Genomic DNA, 27,999 nt, shown 5'->3' with positions numbered 1-27,999 from the left:
ATTCTGGTCTAACTGGAGCTTGTTTATGTGCCTACTGGTACATCCAGACAGCAAGAGGTTACAACAGTCCAACCTAGAAGTAATAAAATCATGAACTTGTTTACCTGCCTCATGTACTGACATTTCCTTAAATGCTATCCTAGTATTATTTTTAAACAAAATGCTATCCTAGTATTATTGCTATTATCCTCAAATGAGAGACTGGAGTGAATATTCACACCAAGGTCTTTTACTGCTGCACATGATATGTGAAAAGCCATCCAGAGTTATGACATTATGACCTGATTACTTTGAGCTGTCTGTGATCCTAGTAGAAGTACTTTTGTCTTGTCAGAATTAAGTAGGAGAAAGTTACTCAAAATCCAGGGTCTAATTTTCTTTACACATTCTTCAACTTTATTAAGCTGGTGTCTGCCGTCTGCTTTTGCTGAAACATGTGCAGTGGGGTCCAAAAGTCAAACTTCCACTAGTGAAAATGCTTCTATTTTGCATTCTTTTCTAATTTAATACAACAATTTTCATATTTTCAAATACAAATTATATTTTTTGACAACAACCTGAGTGAAGCGTAGAATCTTTGAAATATTTACATGAATTTCAGAGTTTCTTAATATTTACTCCCCTTTTTTGCTTTAATGACAGTGTGTACTCGAGCTGGCACGGACTCCACGAGTTTGTGAAAAACCTTATGATCCATTTTAGATCAAATCCATCAGAGTGTCGTGTGAACACTTGCTTGAATAGAAGAGATTAATCTGATTAATCTGCTTCAATAAAGAGGAAAATCTGACTTTTTATACAAAGCAATTAACATGGTCAGTATCACAAATGTGATTACATGTAAATAGGGACCTAGAAATAGTGCAGAATCTTGAATATTAAATATTAAATTTCAGTGTGGTCTTAGACTTTTGGACCCCACTGTAGCTGTGTCATCTTACAGTTTTTAAATAACTGTACCCAGAGGTAGCATATATAGAGGACATACTTGATATTCCTGACAACATACATGGAACTAGACTAATGATAATTAGTCTAATTATAATTTTGATATTTACGTAATATGATATTTATTTGACCTAATAATGTACACATGACAATAGGACTTATATTCAGTACAAAGGCAAATGATTGTACTGAAACTGCCAGATTAGTACAGTGAAATAATTTCTAGCAGTTACAAGATTTTCTTCTAAAAATCATTTTTTGCAGCTTTGTAATTGATTTTAAGATGCACAGCGGCCTCTAGTGACTGAACACAGCAGCCTTTACCCAGCCTAGTATCAACATGTGGACTAAATTCAGTTCCCAAATCTTTAAGAGGGGCAAAAATAAATGTGAATGTGTCATTTAGTGTTATACCAACTACTGTTATTTTAAATAGTCTGAAAAGCTGCAATAAGTTGCATATTTAAAAGAGTACTAGACAATTCATGGACTACGCCCTATTCCTTATAAGACATGTAGTCTTCAAACTGCACTGTGCATTATACTTTCAGTCATAGCTACACAAAAAAGGGTGCACTACATAATGACTAGCTCATGTTTTAGGATCGAGAAACAGAAACACATACATTAATCATTTATTTGGGAAAAAAATCCATAAATACACCTGAAATTAGTTTCGGAAATGCCCCAAGTTAGCAGAATATTATAGGCTACATCATCCACAGCAGGGACACACTTCTATATAATTTATTAATTATAAATGTCTTCAAAAAGAAGACCCTGAGACACTTTTTCTTTATGCATTCTTGTGTCTTAGATTAGATCTATATAGGCAATGTGTGGGAAAGAAAAATTAAAGTATTTAAATAAGAATAACAGGGTAAAAATGGACAACAAAGCCATCCTGAGACATGATCTTCTATCTTCTGGTTTATGTCAGTGCCATTAAAAGAGACAGAATTAAACAATCATTAATTCTGTATTCGAATAATCTTAAATTTGTTACAGTGATTCATGCAGAAAAAAAAAAACTTCTGCCAGCTTAGCTTATTTAAATCTGAGACAAATAAAGAGCTCTATTATATTAGGTACATGTTATATAAAATACATATTTACAATATGATGACAGATATGCTGCAAGTGGTGTGACAACAGATCCAGCTCGTAAGAGGTAACACTAAATCCGGAGTGCCGGTGAGGGTCACAAAAGTCCTGATGTCTTCCCACACACACACACACACACACACACACACACACACACACACTCACACCTTCTCTCTCCTAGACCTGAACAGATATACATACAATTAAAGAGATGGTCTCATTACCATGAATCAAGCTTGACCCATATTGTCCCAAATGCTAGAACTCATGTATTGTTCACGCAGGACTGCCATCATTTTAAAAAAAACCCTTAAAACAGTAAGAATCCCTTCTAACAGGGCTTCATATAGTGTTCATACAATGTATTTTCAGATCATCTGTACAGTTTTAACACTAACGAATGGCTACAAGCAGCAAGGAGATTTACAATGGGAACATTCAGATGATTGTGTAATGAAAAAAAATAAAAAATACAATAAGTTCATCTTGTACTCTGTTTTTATACCTGTACAAACTCCTCTCTCACAGGGTTTTATCTTAATGGCATCTGTACTAGTGTGAAGATGTTTTCAGGACTACAAAGCAGTCCTCTTTCAGTTTCTCTGAATATGAGTGTCTGGCTAAATGTTATCGAAATACTCGTAAATTAAAGTCAGGGAAGTTAGACGGATTTTCTGTGACATTTATATAAAAATCATATTTGTTTAGTTGTGTGTCACTGTGGCATAGCTGAGTGTGTTGATCTGTCCTGTTAACTAGCAGGGGGTTATGAGTGGCGCTAAGAGCGGCATGTAAGTATTCTCTTTACACACACTTGTTACGGAGGAGGGTTTTCAGCCACACACATTTCCTGACACACTCCTAACAAAACAAGCAGTTTACAAAGGTTTTGCTAACACTTAGTTTTGTCACAGCTGCTGGTGGTTCGCACACACACACACACACACACACACAGTAGAGGAACTACTCCAGTGTAATGGAGAGTGGATAAGGACACGTCGGAGGTGGAACTGCGAAGAGGGCTGGGGGGGGGGGGGTTTGAGTCAGTGTTTTCACTTGAAACTGAGCTTTTCTACAGCACAGCCTGAGATCTCTCTTTAGCCTTGTCCTCCTCCCGCTGCTTCATGGCCTGGATCACTGCCATCTCCTTCGCCTCCTTCTTCTGGTTCCTGGCCTCAAACAGCAGCCTGGCAGACGAAAAATTCTGTTTTGTCAATGTTTTTAAAGAAGCCTTTATAAAATGACTTTCCAAAACAAGTGGAGACTATCAAAGCCTTGTCCACTTCATGGTACACTGTGAACTGATGTCTATTAGGCATGGTTTGATATTAATATTAAATATTGAAGAATTACTGGATATTTAAAGATAAACTTTGTAATGAACAGTGTCATTTTTTGTTTCATATGAAATGGAAAAAAGGAACAAAATTACAACTTTTGAAAATCAAATTTTAAAAAAATGCTAAATCCTAAAAATGACTTTTAAAAAAAAGTCAACAAATAAGACAAAAGAATGCACACAAAATACATAACACATTAAAAGATAATTATTTCTTATGTAATGCTCTTTAAAAAAAAGGGGTCTAAAATGCTAATCCAGTGAAGAGGAAGTATACACATGTACAAGATAGGGCAAAACTTGGACATTTGAATTAAACTATAAATAGGGTCAGCTAGTGGTTTGTAAAATAGAGGACGCACATGTGTCTATTATTAAAGTACAATATATGGCCAAAGGTTTGTGGACACCTGACCATCACACCTATATGTGCTTTCTGAACACCCCCCTTTGTGTTATAATAACCTCCACTCTTCTGGGAGTGCTTTCCTCTTGAGTTTGGAGCATGGCTGTGGGGATTTGCCCATTTAGCCACTGATGTTGGGTGAGGAGGTTTGGGGCACAGCCGGCATTCCGGTTCATCCCAAAGGTGTTCAGTGGGGTTGAGGTCAGGGTTCTGTGCAGGCCATTCGAGTTCTTCACTCCAACCTTGGCAAATCATGTCTTCATGGACTTTGCTTTGTGCACAGGGGCATTGTCATGCTGGAACAAGTTTGTACCCCTTAGTTCTACTGACGGGAAACTGTACAGCATACAAATAAATCCTAAACAACTGTGTTTCAGGAAGGCCCACATATGGGTTTGATGGGCAGGTGTCCACAAACTTTTGGCCACATAGTGTATATATCTGTGTACATGTTCTGCTTTATTTGTTTCATCTTTTGCTCTGGCCTGTTGGTCTGTTTAATTCTCAGTCTTTCCTGTAGTGTAAAAAATTATTAGTGTCTGCCGGCTAAGCTGCTAGCTACCTAGCTCAATTTCACTGAAGAAGGTAGTGACAGTGAGATATCTAGACCTGAATACAACCATTAAAGAATTGTTTACTAAGCACTCTTTACAACCATGGTGAGAAGGAAATCCTCTCATCACAAAAGACACATCAAACCTCGACTGCAAAAGACACGTCAAACAAAAACCAGACTCATGGAAGCTGGACAGTTGAAGACTGGAAAAAGAGCAGATGATTTTTTTTCTAATCTTCAACTGTGCAGTTTGGGTGAATTTGTGCCCATGACAGCCTCAGATTTCTTTTCTTGGCTGACAGGAGTGAAACCCAATGCGGTCTTCTGCTGTTGTAGCCCATCCATTTCATGGTTCGATGTTTTGTGCATGCTGAGGTGCTTTTCTGCTCACCATAGTTGTAAAGAGCTCTGACCTCTCTTATCAACAAGGCATTTCCACCCACAGAACTGTCACTAACTCAATGGTTTTAGTTTTTTGCACCATTCAGTGTAAACTCTAGAGAAGGTTGTGTGTGAAAATCCCAGGAGGTCAGCAGTTTTTGAAATACTCAAACCAGCCCTTCTGGTACCAACATGCATGCCATGATCAAAGTCACAGTGATCATACTTTTTCTTCATTCTGATGTTTGATGTGAACATTAACTGAAGCTTTTAACCTGTTATGATTTTATGCATAAGGCTACTGCCACATAATGCTGTGCAGGTGTGCAGGGGTACAGGTGTTCCTATTAAAGTGGATGGTGAGTATGTGTGTGTGTATATATATATATATGTATATATATATATATATATATATATATATATATATATATATATACACACACACACACACACACACACACATATATATATATATATATATATATATATATATATATATATATATATATATATATATATATATATGTATATAAGTAGGATCACCAGTAAATGTGAAGTTTAAGAGTGTACAATTTTTGCCATTTATAAAAAGGGTCTCCCAGAGTGAGGAAGGAATACACATTGGATGGGATGCATATGGCAGTAATAGTGCACGTTTACTGCCTCACTCTGCAAAACTCATACCGATGGGAAATCTTATGACATCAACGCATTTGAGGACACGCATCATTACTGACATATTGTTAGAGAACTAGTCCCTGTTAAACACCTTTGGCAATTCTAGTAACAGTATTAAGTATTGATTCATTCATCTTCAGTAATCATTTTATCCTGGGCAGAGTTGTGTTGGATCTGGAGCCCATATCGGGAACACTGGATGTGACGGGAGCACCATGCACTCACATTCACATAAAGCATGTTCGTTTTCTTATTATGGAGAAATACTTCATCACAATATTTCTCCATCACAGTGTTTCTCCGATGAGTGTGTGCTGGGACTAATCAGTGCACACTGCTAGTTTTGGCACACAGCCTTGTTCACATCAGCATACAGCATGTCAGTAAACAAAAAAAAAATAGAAAGAAAGAAAAACTCACCTGTTTTTTATTATCCTCTGAACAATGTCATCAGTAGTGAGGGTGTTTCCACTATCCACAATCCGTAGTATACCTTTTCTCCTAGGTACCTGTGCAACAAGCCAGTGCACACATCCACATCCAAGAGTTACACAGTTAAAGTTACATAGTTAAAAAGTTACAGAGTTAAAGTTACACACTGAACATTAAAATTCATTATTATACTGTAACTCTCTGCTCTAATGAAAATATTAGTTAGACCTCATGCTAGAAATGCATAAACGGTACAGTAAATGTATTTATAATCAGCTTACTGCATTACACTGGGTTTATTAAGATTTCAGTAAGTGTTGGTATGTATTTTGAATGAGATGTCAGAAAACTTGTAGTAAAAATGTAATAATCAGTTTTCTTTACTGCATATAGCACCTTCCCTAAACAGTTCTTCGTTCAAGCGTGTTCATTGACTGCATGAGCAGTTGGTAAAACGGAAGCACCTGGTAGCTGGCTTCACATACCTCGTCCTTCTGAGGAGATATAATGGGCTGGGAACTGGCAGTGATTAAATGTGGTGAAAAATGTAAAAGAAACTGTTGGTCAGACATTGAGTACTCACAGCATAGGGGTCTGAGCCATCTCTGTCTGGAAACACTACAGTCTTTCCATGACAAACCAGATCCACCTGCACAATGGAAGGATTAGGCATGTCCTCAAACCCAAACTGATATAACTCTGCACACAATGACTGCAAAGCATATATCTTTTTTCTTTTTTTCCCCAAAAAATAGTTGACTCATACCTTAAAATGGTCCAGCAAATCCTTTGAAACTGTGTATGGAGCTCCAATTACCACCTCTGAGACGTACTTCAAAAAGGCAAACAATCACAAATTAAAAATGTGGTTTTTCGACAAAACTAGTGTGAAATGTGAGAAGAGAGCCGACTCACCCGACAGGCCAGAACGCTCAGAGTTCTCTCATGGATGTTCATGATGGGATAATTCTTTCCTTTGTAGCGGTTCACCTCCTAAAAAAGAAAAAAATAGTGTATACCATTCCTTATATACATATTCAGTGTTTTGTAAAAGGGAATGTTACTGCATGAAAAACAATATTACAACTAATCAATAATGTCTATATACTAGACTGTATTATATATACATTATCTTAGAACTAAGGAATAAAAACATGTGAGAGTATAATGTTATAGGAAAATAATCAGTGATGCTGATTTCCTACAATTTATAATTTATTAATGAATGACATCATAATTTTTAACCATTTATAGTTATATTTAATGCTGGAAACTTCCACAATATAATAGTTCCTTTTATTATATTATAGCAGCTATGAACTAGTCTCTCTTTTTTCTCTGCTTGTCATGTTACTGCAAAAAGTCCTCTGTCCTAAAGACTCTCCCATGTTGGAAAAGATGCCTTCCATAAATGTTAAATAAACTTATAGAAAGCGTAATCATATCATCAGTAAGACATTTTTCTTTGAAACAAGACATTTTTTTAATCTGTTTATTAGTCTTAGATAATGTGCAGTGCCTGTCATTCTGTGAATTATCTGCTCCTATAGAAATGATAACGTATTAGATCAAGCACATTAAAATAAACATGTTATTTTATTTATGAATTATAGCCACTACTGCCAAAGCAATAGACAGAAATATAAAATATAGAAAATTAATCAAAAACCTACTGACTAACCAGATTTGAGAATTCTACAGCGCTGTGGTATAATATTTAATAATACTTTACTCCAAGAAAGCATTAAAATGCTATGAAATCTCTCTTACCTGATCAAAATGTAACCCCACAATAACATATGGCTTGTCTGAAAGCTTGTACACTGCCTCCAAAAAATCCACATGGCCAATATCTGAAGAAAGTCAAGTCAAATTAAATCACATTTTAAAATGAAAAGATAATAAAAGTAATATCATCTCAACTGTGCATGGATCTGTTGCGAGTCTGTGAGGATACGGAAAAGGTCAAAGGCTCCAGCCACATATATAATGGTGTCCCCCAGCTGCGGCTCCTTCCCTGAGGCAAACTGGATGATTTTTTGGGACGTCTGCAGAAACTGAGACACCCCTGTCCAGGGGCTGTGACCCTTTGGACCCTGCGGGATCAAAATGTAGCAAACACAGTAAAGAACTTTAATATTTTTTGTAGAGATTGGATGTTTTTTTTTTACACTGACTCAGGATCTTATTTTGACTCAGTTTACTGTCTTCATATGCTATGTACTGCATAGCATGGAAGCTTAATGTTGATTAAAGTTGATTGCAAACTGTAGAGTCTTCGGGTCCCTGGAGGACTAGTGGTTTGGCCTTGGCGCTCTCACCGCCACAGCCTGGGTTCGATTCCTGGCCAGGGAACCGACCCCAGCCACTGGGTTTGCACAAGACACTCCCGGTGCCAGTCCCAAGCCTGGATAAAACTGGGGAGGGTTGCATCTGGCATAAAAACTGCGCCAAATCAAATACGTGCCCCAAGGATCTGCTGTGGCGACCCCTCACAAGAGCAGCCAAAAGAAGAAGAAAATCTGTAGAGCCTTTGCGTTTTTCATTTTACTTTTTATTTTTAAACTATGCATTGTTGGCTTCATTGAGGCCCTCTTGTAAAGGAGATTAAGTCTATCACAGTGGGACCTGGATAAATGATCACAAATGGCTGCCTATATCTGTCTTTAATGTGAATGCACCTGACTCCTACTATGACCCAAATGCACACATTGATAAACCACTCCTCACTTTCTCTAGGTTCCTTTGCTGGTTTGCTTGGTTTGCTCAATTCCCCAAATCATGTAAATTAATTTCTCCATCCTGCCACTGAATATGGTGACTGCTGTTGCTGTTCTCCACTGCTGTTTTGCTGTGCTGACGACACTGCATGATGATAACGACAGTGATATTCACACACACATTTAAGTGTACTGGGAAAAACTGACAAAAATTCCGATCTGACTGTTCTCATTCATGTTGCATGGACACTTATTGAATATGTATGCAATTTAGAAACACATACAAAAGTGGCTCAGGCCTGATTTGAAAAGAAGGGATTTTTGTGTCCACACAGTCGTGAAGTCGAGTCACATTAAGCCAGAAAATCAGATTTGTGTCACTTTTAACTGCTAATGTGAATGCAACCAAGGATTACTCCATGTTTTTATCACTTGCTCCCTTGTTGGAAGGCTAATTCTCTAGAATTTCCAAGAACTGAAAAAATGCTGTCAAAGACTCTGAAGCTCATCAGTAGAGGATAGTTTTAATAAAGACTAAATCCTCTAGGAAAATATCCCAGCACTGCTGTCACTTTGTTCTCTCCCTTTACAGAGTTATTAATGAATTGCCAGTTTTATGCAACTAAAGCAATTCAGTAGTGTCCTGTTTGGGAACATTGTTCGATCTGATTCACAGCTGTGGCTTCGCGTCTTTCTAGCTGCGACCCATGCCACAATAAAGTCCAGTGTTTACGCCAAGTTGGCACTCTTGTGTGAAAGCACAATGCAAAGATGGATGGATAAGGGGGGTAGGAGAGAATACGTGGGTAGAAAAACAAAATGTACAACAGAGGAAAAGAAGGCCTTTGTTGATTAAGCATATTTACAACACAAAGTAACACAAATGGGATGTGAAATATTTGCTAAACCCATATGTATAATGGTTATGGCCCAGTCATATGCAAATATACAAATATAAGCTTCTACAAAAACTAAAACTGATAATATCAGGGTGAGAGCATGCAAATTTGGGGGATTTAAAGGTCTCACTTATAGAAATACACTATATGGCCAAAGGTTTGTGGACACCTGACCATCACACCCATATGTGCTTTTTGAACATTCTATTCCAGATTTAGTCAAACCCCACCAACCCCTACCTCCACCTTGGATACACTATGGATAGGACAGTCCACTGCAGGACACCATGCATACACATTCACACCTTTATTCATACCTAGATGCAATTTAGGGTAGCCAATCCACCTAACAGCGAAACACCCAGTGCAAAACCATGTAAGACCAGTCATAGAGTATTTTCTTCCCCACTGTCTCACAGGTGATACTTATTTCTTTTTTTACATAAAAACGTACATACTACAGTTTTAAGGTGGACACATAGAATTAGGCAGAATTAAAGGTGGACACATAGAATTAGGCAGAATTAAATGGCAAAATCCATGAATGAGTCCCCATCCTTCTAATCCTGCCATACACTCACCCTTCCAAAGTTGTCCGTGTGTTGCTGATAATCTGAACTTCCCTGAAAGGATGGCAAAAAACAGGAACAGATCAATCATTTCTTTAGAGAAAGCAGGCTGGAGTGGTATAAAGAAGAAGAAAAGGAGACTCACCATGTTGCTGTGGTGAGCTTTAGTCATCAGGAGCATGCGGCCAACCAGGTCTGTAGTGGACACACCCTGAGTCCTATTGCACTCTCTGCAAAAGACATTTAATTCAGCACTTGGAAGATGGTTCACGATTAAATGAGATAATAAGGTCAGAATTCCTACTGTGAGATGCTTAGGAGTGAATGGGTGTACGAAAGTGAATTCGAAGGTGTATTCCCGCCTCATTCCCAGTGTTCCCAGGACAGGCTCTGGATCCACCGCAACCACGGCCAGGATAAAGCAGTTACTGAAGATGAATGACTGAATGAATGACTATGGATCATGCATCCTGAATAACTATCGTGATATTGGATTGCATGGTTATCACAGCATGAATATTTTATACCATTGACCAGTTTGACACTTGCCTGTATCTGCCCGACTTTTTCACCTCTTCATATGTGTCCTTTCCGTCCACTGTCAGAGTGATGTCATCTGAAAGGACGGAGAAATGTTAACATTTTAACAGCAAGAGCAAATATCTGGAAGAGATTTCTCCCAAAACAAATTATAAACCTAAACATAGCCCACAAAATGAAATATTCCATAGCCAACAAAATCCTGAGAAACAGAGCCTATGTTTGGCTCAAATTTAATGTAGGGTACATTTGTCATCTGGAATGCCAGAGTATGAAGATGATTGATATTTTCAATATCAATCACCTTCATAGTCTGGCATTCTAGATGACAAATATACACTACAGTAAATTAGAGCCAAACATAGCACTGCATCCACTATGAAACCGTATTGCACCATGTCTCAGTACTGGAAAGGATCTGTTTTACAGGTCTATAGCAGAACAAAATTATACCTAATTTTTGCCTTTATACACCACCACAATGGATTTGAAATAAAACAATCAAGATGTGATTGAAGTGTAGACTTTCAGCTTTGTTTTAAGAGGTTCCACAAAACTATGGCATTTACCATTTAGGAATTACAGCCATTTTCAGCAAAGTACCTCCATTTTCAGGGGCTCAAAGGTATTTGGACAAAGTGACATAATTGTAAATATAACCATAATTTTAATACTTGGATGAAAATCCTTTGCAGTCAATGACTGTCTGTAGTCTGGAGCCCATGTTCTCAAAACTCAAATTCTGAGTTTCCTCCGTAGAGATGCTTTGCCAGGCCTTCACTGCAGCCATATTCAGTTGCTGCTTGTTTGTGGGTCTTTCTGCCTTCAGTCTTGTCTTCAGTAAGTGAAAAGCATGCTCTATTGGGTTGAGATCAGGCAACTGACTTGGCCATTGAAGAATATTCCATTTCTTTGCCTTCAAAAAGTCTTGAGTTGCTTTCGCAGTATGTTTAGGGTCATTATCCACCTGCACTGTGAAGTGGCGTCCTATCAGTTTTGTAGCATTTGGCAGAATGTGAGCAGAGAGTATAGCCCTATACACCTCAGAATTCTTGCCACCTCTGTCAGCAGTCACATCATCAATAAACACCAGTGAGCCCGTTCCATTGGCAGCCATACATGCCCATGCCATAACACTGCCTCCACCATGTTTGACACTTGATGTGGTATACTTTGGATCATGAGCTGTTCCTTTCTTTCGCCATACTTTTCTCTTCCCATCATTCTGGTACAAGTTAATCTTGGTTTGATTAGTCCAAAGAATCTTATTCCAGAACATGGGAGGCTTTTTTAGATGTTTTCTGGCAAAGTCTAATCTGGCTTTCCTGTTCTTGAATGTTACCAGTGGTTTGCACCTTGTTGTAAACCCTCTGTATTTACATTCATGAAGGCGTCTCTTGATTGTAGATTTTGACAATGATATGCCTACCTTCTCCAGAGTATTCTTGACTTCTGTTGATGTTGTGAAGGGGTTTTTCTTCACCAAAGAAAGGATTCTGCGATCCACCACTTTAGTTGTCTTCCATGGTCTTCCAGGTCTTTCGATGTTGTTGAGCTCACCAGTGTTTCTTTCTTTTTAAGAATGTACCCAACTGTTGATTTGGCCACACCTAAGGTTTTTGCTATCTCTCTTATAGACTTCCGTTGTTTTTTCAGCCTAATGATGGCCTCCTTCACTTGCACTGAGATCTCCTTGGACTTCATATTGGTAGCTCCAGTCGAACAGCTGCCAAATGCCAACTCAATGCCTGATATCAACTCCAGAACTTTTATCTGCTTCATTTGTCTTGAAGTAATGAGGGAATGGATCACACCTGGTCAATTAACTTCTTGTCAGTCAATTGTCCAAATACCTCTGAAAATGGAGGTACTTTGCTTAAAATGGCTGTAATTCCTAAATGGTAAATGCCATATTTTTGTGGAACCTCTTAAAATAAAGCTGAAAGTCTAATCACATCTTGATTGTTTTATTTCAAATCCATTGTGGTGGTGTATAAAGGCAAAATCACAAAAACTCTGTCATTGTCCAAATACTTCCAGACCTGAATGTATAATGCAATTTGGTGTGTTGTTTTAGAGATGTAGGCATTCTGAGCCAGTGCTGACAGAGAGAGATTTCAGTGCTATTAACAGCAGCTTGGCCTGAACTTTCATTTTCATTTTGAACAATTTCATGAATCCCATAGTCATTTGGCCAAATATGCTTGCTGTCAGTGATGTGTTTTAAACTTGTGAAAAAATATTGGTCCACAACTTGAAAGCACAAACTTATTCATCAGTGCAGTTGTTAATCATTGCAGGTTATAATGCCTGCTGCAAACATGAATATAGATAATCTGTACCTCCATGTACACAGAAGTCACAGTTGTACTTGTCCAGAGTCTCCAGAGTGGTAACATAGGGGGCACCCTCCACTATGTCATCCACCCATTTGATGGCACGCACCATCTTGTACCTCTCGGCTTGTGTAAAGACGGGTGGGCCCTTGTGCTTTGAGATCTCTTCTGTAGATAAGGGAGGACAGAATAAAAAAATCATTGTGGCACAGACATGTGACATAATGCCATTAAAGGAAAAATAATCTGCGACAAAAAGATCTAATTCATGTTTAACAATTTTTGCTTGATGAGAAGGAGTTTTAAGTCTTAGCTTTAAAGGCCAATAGGCTACTGCTAGCTACAAAGATGGTAAAGATGGTAAGACAACCTTCTGACACTTTTACTGAATTTTAGTAAGGTATTTATGGATATTTATGGATGGATAAACAATGTTATTAAAATACTAATTATAATTAATGGTCTCTCCTGAAAACCAAACATAATGCAGGCCAAAACCTGTTCTAGAAGTCATATTTGTCATACCTGGGCAATGTCTACATGCACGCCTACTCTAATTGCCTAAAGCCTTAGCCTTTGCTTGTGCTTGTTTGTTTATTCTCATCTTCAGCTAGGTGAAGGTTCCATAATGTATGTGTGGTGTGACTGACAACTCTTACCATCAGTATGCACTCCCACAATGAGATAATCCCCCATAGCCTTGGCTTGTCGTAGCTGGTTTGAGTGTCCATAATGGACCATGTCGTAGCTAAGAGGAAGTCAAACAAGGACAGTTACTAAATCTTAACACACACACATGACAGGTGGTCCAAAAACCATCCAACACAAAGCTCTTCTATAAACATTTTTACTATATATGGTCTGTATAAATTAAAATATATGGTCTGTACAATATATATATATACGGTCTGTACAAATTAAAATCCTTCAAAGCCTAAATGTTATTAGTTATATTTTGTTACTTAGCATGATTGATCCTAAAGTAAAAATGTTAATGTCTGATAGCAATATGCAGTTGTTTTGTAACAAACCACATATGGAAGATGGGGCATTCTGTGAAATCTAAATACAAATAGTTACTGAAGTAGACTATGGATTCCTTCCATCCAGATTAGCCAGATGGCCTAATCAGATTAGCTAGACTGGATTCTAGATATTATGGCAAATGTCATCTACAAACTGTCATACAGAGCAACAGCTAGTAATGGAGTCTGTTCATTCATTTTATTCTGGTCAGGGCTGCTGTGTATCCGGAGTCTTTCCCAAGAACACTAGGTGGGAGGCTGGAATAGATCCTCAATGGGACACCAGTCCATCAAAGAGCACCATGTGCACACACACACACACTTGTCCACAACTAGAGGCAATTTAGAGTAGCCAGTCCACCTACTGGCATGGTTTTGGGAGTTGGGAGAAAAGCGGACAACCCGGAAAAAACCCAGACAAACTCATGAAGCGAACAACAGAGAAAATGTCCTTAGCATATGGAAAAGAAGTCTTTGGGAACTAGTTCAGGCACCTTAAATACAATACTGGATGAAAACCACTGCTCTTCTTCTGAGCTCTAGGGTCTACCTTTATGATCATGCCTTTGTCCAAGAAAGAACAAACTTCTCGGGTCAGAAAGACCTGATGATAAAGTCCTAAGCCCTGAGAATATTGGGGGTCAGTGGTGAAACTGGAGTTTGCATTCCTGCAACATTAATATCATTATTTATTTTCAGTAAAGCATCCCACTTGCTCTCCACAAAAGCCGATCAGTGCAGAGGTAGTGAGCACGTAGGCGTAGCTGGTGTCTGTCGTTGAATTCCAGTGTAGGGAAAATGAGAGATGAGTGTACTGGGCAACAACACAGAGCAAATTTGTAGAGATAAGTAGCAAACTGCTGAGTGTATAGCTCCTTATGGTCTACTTGCGGTAATACGGTTGTATGACAGTGGTATTTATACTGCACTTGGAGGTTAGGGGAGGTGAAGTAGAATCACTGTGCAAATGGTCTTGGCCTGTTTTGCTATTACAATAAAATTATGCAATTGTGTCAAAACATCAATCACATGGCATTAAAATAAAGCAACAACTGTGAGTCCTAATATCACTTTACATGTATGAAGTGCTTTTGAAGCAAGGTTTAGTCTTATAAACACAAGAAACAACACCTGACCAACCAGGGTTTTTTATGTTTTATGTTATCAAGATAAATCAAGACAAATCCACTACACTACCACAACCACTACAAGTCACTTCGCACAATAGCATATGATGTTGTTTCCCATATGGTTTCATCACTTTGCAACAACATTAGCATTTTCTGGTTAAGCATCCCTTTAAACTTACAACGCATTGAATCAGGAAGACAAATCAGGCCATCTGCAGTGCAGGAGTCATTCTGCTCATGTGATAGTGAATCAACATTTAAAAAAAACTGAGTTGGGAACCAAGATTAAGCTGCAAATGAAGCTGAAGGAAGCTGCACATCCAGCCCTATATGAAGAGTTGTTTAGAGGCTGGGAACTGAATGGGAGGGGTGGATGTAACCGGTGCTTGGTTACGGTTGGTATTTGTGTGTGTGTGTGTGTGTGTGTGTGTGTGTGTATCATGGAGAGTAAGACCTTGCCAGTCAGGCTCCACTGTTTCTTTAAGAAGGCTCATGATCACAACAACAGCATCATCAAAGGACCATGAAATATTAAGTAATGGAACTGGTTAACAGACACCCAAACAGCACCTGAGCTCCTTGCTCCACTAATCAGGGAAAAGATCACCTCCAGAAAGACCAATTAGAGCTTTGCACAATAATCAGGTAACTGATACTGAATTAGCTTATGGCTTCAAAGGTTTTGAAATAAGGACAGAAAAAGCAGGTGAAAATCAGCTGTTAAAATTTTAATACTTGACCCAGGGGCCTCAGGCACTTTTACATGTGCCATATATGATAGAATTGATTCATGGCAATTTTTCTGGTCAAGGGTCAACGGGACTCATAACAGTCCAGTTCAAAATTTCCATTCATGCAGTTGGTGTTGAGCCAGAACTGAGCAAGGAGAGATAATCTTACTTACTTACTTACTTACTAACTTACTTACTAACTTGTCAATGTCAGCTGATCCTGCACTTTGCCCAGACCTGATTATGTCAACAAGGGAAAAGGCATTCTTAGGATGAGCAGACTTTGGTCTTCTGGATGTTTCTGTGGCGATGAGATGAGACTTTGTCCCTGATTGCGTAGAATACCCAAATGAATATGTAATACACACGCTATGTGAAGTAATCAGGTGCACTGAAGAAAGCTATGGGCTGATACGTCAGCTCACTGGTCTGTTTTTTCACTGATCTTTGCACTTTTTTCACTATGCAAGTCTAAAATAATAAATATTTTGATAGAGCTCTGTAGTCTGGTTTTCATGCAGTGTGTGGATGACCTGTGCCCTGGATTTTAGGTAATCAGGTGCTGAAAGCTCTGTGTATCACAACATCTTGTACTGTTCAGGCTGTGTAAAGACAACTGTGTTAAAAAGTTTCTCCCTAAAAGAATTGTGTTCAATTTTTTTTAATTGCTGCCATAAAAGGAACAGTTTATTTGAAAAATTTAAGGTATTTACCCCAAGGTTGGCTGATAATCCAAGAGAATTCAGTGATTTCCTTCTATAGTTTTGTATAACATCTTGATAAGCTATAGATAATATGAATTTCCCCTGATCTGGAAATTTCACCACACTGTATTTCCATAACTATCCCTTTAACCCTTTTTCAAATTTCAGCTAAAAAAAATTAAATTTGTTCCCAGTCACTATCACTTTTCCTCTTAGCCTGTCATCCTCTTCTTTTTGGTTTTCTTTACTATACATTTTAAAATGACCATGACTGTGAGAAAGGAATCTAAATTATTATTATAACAATACTTCTTGTTGTTGCTGTTGCTGCTGCTGTCGTTGTTGTTGTTGTTGTTAATGGCTAATAGTGTCCAGTTATAGAGGCTATGTTGTATAATACATTTGAACTGAATAATACAGATTACAAGTAGCAGCACAGTAGAAAAAGTCTGTAGAAAATATATTATACCATTAATGGGTTTATTGAAATTAAGCCTAAACTTTTAGGAAGCTGTTAAATTTCAGGTCAGTCTGACTAACTGTGTTGTGGACTCTGTCAACAAATAGTCAATGAGATCAAATCTCAGCTTAAGTCCAGAAACCTGCCTATAATAACTTTTGCCCTACAAAATCATAAACTGAGATGAACTCTACGTCTGCATTTGGCATGGCACACAGGAAGAGCGGCATTTTTTTTTTTTTTAATTGCAAACCTTGAACGTGGAAAAAAACAAACAAAAAAAAAAAACGAAGAGGACGAGAGCCAAATGTGATCAACAGGCCTTGAAGTTATACTGATGCACCGTGTTTACTCTGCTGATTCCACAGATTAATATTTCGGCATGTGAAAAATTCCACAACATTCCACTGAAGTACAATAGGGAGCCGGAGAGAAATGGCTGGAATTCTCCAAGAGAAAGCCACCATAATCCTGGTGTGCATGTCCATGAATTCAAAGCATTTCCCCGACTTTTTTGGTTTTCATATAGGAGCCAGATGCACCAGGTCCAGGTGAGGGTGAAGCAGCCTGCCCTCCGAACACTGTGACATTCATTTCCACGCGGGCCATTCTAACACAAACACATTCTGCAAACAATGGCTCACGTGTTTGTGTTTTCACGGTGGGCCAAGACGGCAAAAAGCCACACTTTTAAAATGATGATTAATATCAAACATTCAAAAAGGAAGTTTCAACCTAGTCCCACCCTGTAAAATATGTAGCAACTCGCACCCATGACACATTTCCTATGTGTTTTCTATGTGCTGTAGTATACGTTACACACGAGGGCCTGTGTGATGACTTGCACTTGCTCTGTGGTGAACTGGACTTGATCTAGTGACTTGAGACAGTGTGACTTGCCTGAAATTCTAGTAACTCTCCTGGAAATCTCTCCCTTCGCAGATTCACAAACACAGCAAATACCCTGGTGTTGAATGAACACCCAACGTGATATTTCTGCTGTGTGGACATAGTTGTGTGTGAGAGTCCATTACAAGAGTAAAATGAATAACAATAATGGAGCTTATATGCATATGTCTGGATGACTGTTTAATAAGCATTCCAACATTTTATTTACTATTGTGTACATCAGGTTATGTAATAATTTGATAATAAGCACTTTGACAGTATTTTGTCTGCCATGCAGTTGTGCATTCATGAAAACTTGTGTTTATAGACTGATTTCTAATATTAGAATGTACATTTAATTCTATAAGCATATGACAATGCAATGCACATGCAAATACGACACAATTCTTCTCTGTGGCATGAAAAAACACTAAAAGACTGTAGGCAATTTGTGGTGTGATTGCACTCTCATTCAACACAGTATACAGATATACAGTTACATATCTATACACACAGTATATAAAATCAATCAGGGTATATAGTGGGTTGGACAATTATAGAATAGTTTACAACATTTCTTGAGGAGCAGGGTGTTTCCTCATCTGTGCAGGTAAAATGTTTCACTATTTCTTTAGGTAATATTCCCTAAACTTTATAACCTTAACCTTTATTACTGGACTATAATGCTGTTACTCTCTATATATAATATCGTACATATATATTATACATCTACAGATTGTAAATTCGTAAAAAAATTCAAGAGTTGACTCAAAGAAAGGGGGGGAAAGGGGGGAAAGGCAAAGCTGGTTGTCTCATCAGTTCCCTGATGACTTCATTTGGATGAAATCCAGCTAAATTGATCGTGTTTGTTTAAATTTTTATAAGATTTGTTCCACATTGGGTCAGTGTTAGTCTATGCAGTGTAGTAGCCTATACCATCAGATAAAAAGGTAATAAACTGGACATTGACTTGCTACTGGAGTGGTAACCTCAAGGGTACATCTTTGGTAAGTTTGGTGTGTATCTTTTCCCTGGGAAGGTGTGTGAAAGGTGTGTACCTTTACAGTATTACTCTACAAGCTAATGAAGGTACAACAGTGGTCCTTAAGGTGCAGTTATGTTTTTTTTTTATTATTTTAACCTTACACTACATTACCATGTAATGCATTATCATGTAAAAGATGCATACTAAAGGAACAAAAGATGTACTTTTCAGAGTTCCACCCCATCGACATGGAAAAGTGAAGGCTTATGGTGGACTAATGCAGTTATTGCTTTGATAACCTGGAATTTGTGCAGAGAAAAAGGAATGATGAGTAATGGCAATGAATGCAGCAGTGGTGTGTATCTTCCCTGCCATATCATGAACTAGGTGCATCTGATGATGTGTGCTAGGAGGACGTGTGGACAGTTTTACGTCTGCAAGGTGTTCAGAGAGCTCATGCAGACGGCGCGTGAGCTCCTGAAGGAAATTCCGCAGTCAGGCGCATCACGAGGCGCACTGAACTATCGCATTTGACCTCTACACGAACGCATCCTAGGCAAAGCTTTAACCAGCCGCTCACTGCAACCCGGTGCTGTAGGGAAATGCGAGACACGTGCTGAGGAAGTGTAGAGAAATGATCCGTGCAGATGAACTCACCATCCGTCACACCACACTCGCACGATCCGTCTCCTCTTCTCAGGACTGCAGGCGAGCGCCACCGGCTTCCCCTCCGCCTCCTCGCCCGCTCTGCCCGCCTGATGCTGGCCGTTCTTCATCATCATCATCACCGTCTAGAAATTTCTCTGCGCTCTATTCCGAACCTACTGGTACTGACGACGAAATTCAAGTATTTACCGTGTCAAGGTGAACAGCTCGTACGTCCTCTTGGCAGGATAGCCGGGTTTTCGGCATTTACAGGGGCAACGCCTCCTCTTCTTGCCGGGGAAATGACGTCACGAGGACACGGAGTCGTACGATGAGCGCCTCCAGTCAACACAGAGCCAATAGCTACGCATACATACTACCGTACTACGTAGTATGCCTAAATAATCCGCCGCTATTGGCTAGTGTTTACACTAGATAGTACGCGGCTGTAGACGAGGCCACTTCTTTATTGATGGCTCCAGCGTCACGTGACTACAGTCACCGTTTAATGCGCAGGTCTAGAACCGTGTAAGTGAATTGTTCAGGATTAAAATAATAATAATTGTTAATGAGCACCTGATCTTGTCTTGCTCACTTTTCGAAATATATTTCGAAAGAGAAATGCTTAGAGTAGTCTATTCAAGCACCGTGTTTCCCAAAAAAAAAGAAAGAAAATAAGAAAAAAAAAGGTAATTAGAAAGCAATAACAGTTTTCTACGTATTGAATTTGTAAAGCAATTTAGTTAACATAAACGGGGAAATGGGGCGGCGGGACGGTAGTATAGTGGATAGTGCCTTTGCCTCGTATCGTTAAGGTTCAGGGTTCGAATCCCGCCTGGTGCCTGCATGGTCCCCTGAGGCCCCCAGTCCAAACTACATTTTCAGATTGTCCGGAGTGTGTGTGCGATTGTGCCCTTCGATGGACTGGCACCCTGTCCAGGGTGTCCCCCAGGGACAGGCTCCAGGCTCCCCTTGACCCTGTGTAGGATAAGCAGTACAGAGGATGGATGGACTTTTTTTGCACATGTTTATGCTGCTATAAATACTCATTATATTATACTGTTCATAGGCTGCTACTCTTATGTCTACACTTATGTTTACACTATTTCAACTACTTATATTGTACTCTTGTACTCTTTGCACTATTTGTCACTAGGTTCACTTTTAAACAGAACTGTGTACTGGTCGGCGCTGTAGTCATTGTACTGTCTTGTGCTGTCTGCACATGTTTGCACTTGTGCACTTTACTGTATAATTTATGTAGTTGCTTGTAGTTCTGTGTTGTTCTGTGTCATCTTATGTAGCACCTTGGTCCTGGAGAAAAGTTGTTTCGTTTCACTATGTGCTTGTATATGGCTGAAATGACAATAAACTCCACTTGAACTTGAACTTGAACTTGAACTTGAACGTGCTATAGTAATATCCTTTCTTAGACCTACTTATGATAATACATTTTCAGTGTATATTATTGTCTAAAATCCATTTTGATATCTGGTCACTTTATAGTCTAAGAATATCAGATAACAGGTAATATGTTAATTAATGGTTCAGAAATTATTTTACATAATATAAGTTTAAAGAGCTCTGTATAGTATTATAAGCTTCGCCCGAATAACACACATGATAATATGGCATAAAATTAAAGGATACTGGTAGTGTGTAATGAGGTTTTGCTGTTCTAGCCAGTCTCGGTTATTAGGAGTTCAACAGTTTTAATATACTGTCTAAGGTCTCTCTATGCTGTAATACCTACTATTATACTTGTACTTATAAACTTGTAATAATACTTAACATTTTGATCTGCAAAATTTGGTTGTCAAATGGTGTGCTATGCCTGCAAGACATTCAAAATATGCATCGAACGAAACAGAATATTTAAATCCATATTGAATATAATAGGAACTTAATAATGTTGAATTGAACAGAGCTGCTTTCCATAGACTGGTGCTCCTTCTTCCAGTGCACCAGCAGATGGAGTCCAACTCATAGTATGAAAATCATAGTGGTTTTATAGGCATACACTCCCATATAAATAGTAAAAAAAAAAAACAAGGTTCTGTGAGGGTTCTTTAAGGGTTCAGGAGACAAATTCTAACCTCTCTAAAAAGGTTCTACTGGGAACCCTTAGGGAAGAGTGTTGTAAGAGTGTGTCATGTGCAGATGATGAAGCTACCCAAACGGCACAATTTCCTAACACAGCGATGATATTCATTCTCATAAATCTCAGGAATTAATATTCCTGATCTCAGAATCTCAGAATATTAATATAATATTCACAAAATATGCCACAGGTCATTTTTTTCAAGACAGAGTTGCATCAAACCAATTAATGTGACTATACTATTATTATTAGTAGTAGTAGTAGTAGTAGTAGTATCTAGCGCCAACAAACACATGATATGTAATATTTAATTTTATTGAACCCTTACCTAAAAATACAAGGCCCTTGATATTTTAAAATATTTCTCAGAGGACCCAGCATCATATCAGCATCACAACATAGGCTAATACCCTGACATCACTCCAATATTCAGATACTGGCCCTGCAAATCCAGTTTACCAGGAGAAAGTGTTAAGGATGTGTAGAGTTAAGTGTTTTCTAATTTGTATATTAATATAATCTGAATTTATAGGTGCACCTGTGCTTTTTTCTGTTCTCTTTTTTTGTACAATAAGCAGATTATTTAAAAACTAAAAAAAAACTGTCTTTTAACCAATTTTTGTGTGATCAGGTGAGTAGATATGTTCCTATTTTTCTCAAAGGAGTACTGAATCATGCCTAAAAATATTTTATGTGATAAACTATCATTGCAAACAGCTGCACAATCTCAAACTCTTTTGGAAGAGGAAATTAAAAGAATCTCCACTCACTAAAAAGACATATCAGGAAAGATGAGAAAACAGGCTGGATAACGCAAGGTGATCTCGCTGCCAAATCAGATGAGTATCACTGAAAATATCACACATAAAGCCAAGCTAAGTGTCATAGTTTCTATGGTGAAATGGTCATAAGAGCACACTATGAAAAATTTTATATTTTTTTGCTAAACATTAGCAGACATGGGCAGTTAGCTAAATTGCATATGGAGCTATTAGACAGTGAGATAGGGCTAAGCTAAGTATCTTCATTACCGAAATGATTTCAACTTTTACAGCAGCATGCTTAGGGCCTTTTTTGAATAAATAGACCTAAGCATTTTGTAACTAAGCATTTGGTTAGCTATGTTTTCCAGTGAAAGAGTATTAGTATAAATCCCAGCTGGTTGCAAAAACATAGTGGGAGTCTACAGAAATTTTTAAGAGCAAACCGAAATTTGCAAAAACATAGTGGGAGTCCACAGAATGTTTAAGTGGGAGTCTATAGAAATTTTTAAGTGGGAGTCTATAGAAATTTTTAAGTGGGAGTCTATAGAATTTTTAAGTGGGAGTCTATAGAAATGTAATTCGTTTTCACTGCATACTATTGGAACCGGCAGCTTTCTAAGCCAGCAGAAAACGGTTATGGTTACAGGCAATTAGGAGGAACAATTGGTCTGTCTTTGCAGTGCCCATGTCTTTTCATCTAAGTAGCTAACTATCATTTCAGTGAAGCTGGTTTTAACAGCTTAGCTTGCTAGCTAGCTAACGTCTAATTTATACTTCTTTAACAAACCTACGTATCTTGCATAAAATCTACATCAAGTAACTAGCTAATGCTAGATACATAGGTCACGTTGTTACTGAAGAGTTGTCTATGATGGACACATTTATCTAGCTAACTTTGTTTATGGCATCTGGCTGGGCAGCACCTCAACTTTCAGCGCCACGACGTCCTCGAAGTTGTAATTGGAAAACATTGCATCTTGAACATGCCCACAAATAACAAAGTAGGCATCAAGAGACTTCAAGACTTTCAAAGTATGCCTTTAATTTCTTTATAGTATAAATGCTCAGAATTTCTATGAGATATACATGTACACTACATATATGTTTAGATGTGCTTACTAAACATCCCAGATTTAGATCCTCTTTGCTGTTATAGTAACCCCCATTCTTGTGGAAAAGCTTTCCATTAGATTTTTGGAGCGTGGCTGTGGGGATTTGGCCTTTGAGCCACAAGCACCTTAGTGAGGTCAGGCACTGATGATAGATGAGAAGGCCTGGGTTGCAGTCAGCATTCCAGTTCCTCCCAAAGTTCAGGTGTCCACATACCTTTGGCCATATAGTGTATCTCTGGCTATTGCAGGCTAGGCCAATGCTTAGGATCATTTAGCCACTGACAGGATGCCAAGCTATAAGGATCTTCTAGAGTTACACCATTTGAACGAGGTGATTTAGCCAAGAAGCACTCCTTGTCATTTAGTGCGAAACCATAACAATAAGTGGATAACATTTTATATTATGTCAATGCAATTAATAAATAAAATTCTTGATAGATTCTTCTGTCAGATTATAAGTAGCATCAGGTTACTAGGCTGCTCGGGTCATTTTACACCCAGGTTGCATGCTCATTTCTTTTTGTTTACAAACACCAAAGGGGTCTATAGACTAGGGATGTGCCCAAGTAATCTAATACTTGGTTAACTGTTTGAGGCACAGGTCTTTGAATACTGAAATTCTGGTATTTGGCTATTCTGGTATTTTTTATGTCCTATGGCCACATGAGGTCAGTGAAAAAATCTGAAAAAAGAGCCATCTCAGACACTATTTTAATGCAGAGGGCAGTACTGTCATGGTGTACATCAGGACTCAAAAACTCACAAGGACTTCCTTGTGAAGCAGGAGGTTTTCACTCTTATCTGGGCAGAAGCAGGCAGTCAGATATGGACCTTGCTGGACAAAAGAGTAAATTTCCAATAATGTCGAGTACAGCTACATTAAAAGTCTTAAAATGTCAATCAACACAAACCAGGTACCTGTGGTTTGCAGATTAAGCCCTTTTTAACCCTGCTAGGTCCTCTTTGCCAGCATATCAGTGCAGGTAGTTTTCAAAATATCACCACTGATGCTAAATTGTAGGCAAGTCTTTTTTAAGAAAATAAATGGAAAATGGGAAACATTTATCGATTGATTTAGTCAAGTAATAAGGAAGCTGGAGAATAACTTACCAGCTGGTAAAGATGGTCTAGCAGCTTGATCAGCTTGGCCTGTGTTTTGGCAGCTGGTAACTGGTCAGGCCAAGCTGGATTTATGTCAGAAATGATACTGCACATGCGGCATGTCTTGCTCTGTGATGCATTTTGTCAGTTGGAGCATTCATTTCATTCACTGGTTTACTGAATATAAAATGGAAATACCTGTATGGACCTTAAAATTATTATAATTTTATAATTGAATATGCATTACCAATCTGAACTATAGATCATACAGTTTGTGAATCCAATGAGATTTTCAAATATTCTTCCTACCCACAAATTTCTAAATGGTTGTAGACCTATAAACTCTGTGCCAGTTACAACTGTAACTGAAGCTAGAGTGCTCACTACCAACTTTTTTGCCTTGATGAAGTCCTTTGTTGTGTTGGCAGTGTGTTTTGGGTCATTGTCTTGCTGCATGATGAAGTTCCTCCCAGTTAGATTGAATGCATTTCTCTGTAAATTAGCAGACAGAATGTTTCTGTGGACTTCTGAATTCATTCTGCTGCTAGCATCATGAGTTACATCATCAGTAAAGATTAGTGAGCCTTTTCCAGAAGCAGCCATGCAAGCCCAAGCCATGACACTACCTCCACCGGGCTTGACCAATGAGCTTTTATGTTTTGGTTCGTGAGCAGATCCTTTCTTTCTCCACACTTTGTCCTTTCCATCATGCTGGTAGAGGTTAATCTTGGTTCCAGAACTTTTGTGTCTCATCTCTGCATTTCTTTGCAAATTCCAATCTGGCCTTCTGATTCTTACTACTGATGAGTGGTTTGCATCTTGTGGTATGGCCTCTATATTTCCGCTCTCAAAGTCTTCGTCAAACGGTGGATTGTGGTACCTTCACCCCTGCCCTGTGGAGTTTGTTGGTGATGTCACTGACTGTTGTTTTTGCATTTTTCTTCACAGCTCTCACAATATTTCTGACATCAACTGCTGTTGTTTTCCTTGGCCGACCTGCTAAAATCAAGAGTAGACATTCAGAGCTATTAATTGTTTAAACAATCAATCTAACAGGGCACACCTGGGCAACAAGAAACACCTGTCAATCATATGTTCCAATATTTTTGATCGCTTGAAAAATGGGTGGGTTCAAACAAAAGGTACCATGTTGTAAGTTGTTTAACACATCTAGATGTAAATATCAGGAAATGAAAGCTGAAATTCTGATCTACATTCTTATATTCATCTTTTGATTTTAGACCCAAATGTCTACAGTATATAGCAAAAACAAAGGAATTGGCCTTTGCCATACTATACCAATACTTTTGGAGGGGACTGTACCTACTAGCTAGCTAGATAATGCTAGTTACAAATGAATTGGCTGACTAATAGGCTAGCTAGTTAACATTAGTAAATATGTAATACTGTCATGTAACCTTACCAGCAGTTTATCGGCAGTGAATTTATATAAACATAGACAGAAAGGGAGGAACACCCGAGTAGCCCAGCGACAGAGCATGCACATGGAAAATATGCAGAAAATGATAATTAAAAAAGGGTTAAGCCATGGCTTCAGCACATGTCTATTATGTGGCTGAGAAAACCTGTTGGGAAAACTGCCTTCTGGACTGGAAGTGTTTGGATGGGCCTCCTGTCAATCATTTTGTAGACACTTCCCAACACCCCTTTGCTCCACTCAGCAGGCAAGAGTACTTGTTTATCATGATTAAGCAATAAGTCAAGCAGGATAAATAAAATGTAATGGTTATTCATCACCATGTGCAATAAATCAACACCAATAAATCAACAGCTATTGAAATTGTAGTTTTATCTATGAAAGAGGACCATAGGTGTGCTCCGCCGTTGTCCAGCAATAGAGAGTGGAATAGACAGCTAAATCCAAAAGGAGCTTGTTAGATGGAGGATGTGTTTGACTTTATCAACTACTTCTCTAGAACTGTGTGCTGGGAAAAATGTAAAGCATAATTAATCAATTTGCGTGTTGTATAGAGAGCTCATTATATCAGTTCTTTATAATTCTGCAGTGCCTTACAATTTTGCTGTGTATTATTATTCTTACTATGCTACTGTTCATTAATATACATTTCCCCACTATTCTGTTATTCTATCATCATTATTCTGTAGTTAGGTACTTTTATCACCTATATCTAAATAATGAAGTAAGGCAATGCCCTTAAGGAATAAACAGCCTACCTCATTTCTTACTCATTACTTACTGATGATAATGTTCATCTTCTCTAATGATCTTCTCTACAGGCCACTGTAGTTCCTGGGGGCGGAGTTTTGTGAACATGGGTGGGAATAGGTGGGTTCAAGGAGTTTAAAAAAAAAATTCAAATGTCGAACCCTCCTACTTTGCCTTTAGAGACCTACTCTTGAAAAAAAAAATGACTAATCTTACCTCATGCACCTTTAAATGTAAAATGCAAGAACAAAGGAAGTCAAGGTGGTTTGGGTTTCTAAGAGGAATTAATTTAGAAAACTGGTCACTCTGAGCATTGTTTATATATTTTTAATCCGCAGTACACACTGAATAGATTAAAATAATAATTTTCAATGAACAATATTTTTTTTAGAATGGTTGGATTCTTTACAAGAAGCCATTTTATTTTAGCACAAATGTTAGCAACAAGTGAACAGTGCTGAGAAAATTGGCAGCAGTCATTTAATTCTCCAGTCTCAAAGAACCATCCCCTTTGAGGGCACGCTAATTTGATATTAGCTTAGAGCCACAGGCAGCACATTTGGGGGCAGAGTGAAAGCCTGGTTAATGGCAGAAAAGGCCACATTAATTCTGCCAGGCTGAGAGAATTGGGCCAGGCACCTGCTGCAGAAGTGGGTACGAATGACAAATGCCGTCCTATATTGGCCATCAGCTCACCTCTCGCCTCTGCGTAGCAAATTAATCAAACCTGGAGGCCATGGGCTCTCTCTTCATGTTGTGCAGACAGGTCAGGTACAGCAGCCAGTGTGCGTCATGTGTCTCTCTAAAGGAGTGAGCGTTATGTACACAATACATCCCTGATGCAGTGTCCAGAGAGGTGTAGCTTATAGCTTTATAAAAAAAAATCAGAACATGGGATAATCAGAATAAGTGGATAATCAAGGCTCATTTAAGTTTTGGACACATTTATCACTAATAATGGCTTATACAGGGAAGAGGCTTATTTTACGCATGCATTCTGTGCTTTGTAAACACCTGCATGTACCCTATCAACACCACACTATGGTGTTGTCTACAATAGAATGAGGATGTATAGCCAAGAGAGAATGAATCTGAAAGGTATATGTATGGGTGCCTTGTCTGGCCAAATTTAGGGCAGGCACACCACAACGTCCCCCACTCACGTCAGGCCAAAAAACGCATGCACGGAGGTTGCTCGAACTAGGTCGATGGGTGCCTTTTTTTGGATCACAGAGGGAGAAAAGCGTGCCAGCTAAA

The 27,999-nt window shown here is 38.5% G+C and overlaps 1 protein-coding gene across 1 annotated transcript; it reads right to left on the bottom strand.

The window, feature by feature from the left end:
- Positions 1-1,547: 1,547 nt before the first annotated feature.
- LOC113527870 (ethanolamine-phosphate cytidylyltransferase) lies at positions 1,548-19,809 on the bottom strand. The gene is made up of 13 exons (XM_053239416.1): positions 19,489-19,809; positions 13,568-13,656; positions 12,915-13,076; positions 10,578-10,648; positions 10,178-10,258; positions 10,045-10,086; positions 7,802-7,940; positions 7,615-7,697; positions 6,760-6,837; positions 6,611-6,676; positions 6,428-6,493; positions 5,833-5,921; positions 1,548-3,239 (listed from the first exon to the last, which is right to left on the bottom strand). Exons 1-13 carry the CDS (start codon positions 19,614-19,616, stop codon positions 3,125-3,127), a joined length of 1,209 nt encoding a protein of 402 aa, XP_053095391.1. The 5' UTR covers positions 19,617-19,809; the 3' UTR covers positions 1,548-3,124.
- Positions 19,810-27,999: the final 8,190 nt, after the last annotated feature.

The sequence above is a fragment of the Pangasianodon hypophthalmus genome, chromosome 13 (assembly GCF_027358585.1).
Source record: "Pangasianodon hypophthalmus isolate fPanHyp1 chromosome 13, fPanHyp1.pri, whole genome shotgun sequence".
NCBI lineage: Eukaryota > Metazoa > Chordata > Actinopteri > Siluriformes > Pangasiidae > Pangasianodon > Pangasianodon hypophthalmus.
The sequence above is the reverse complement of the archived record's forward strand: the minus strand, read 5'-3'. Positions and strand labels throughout refer to the sequence as shown.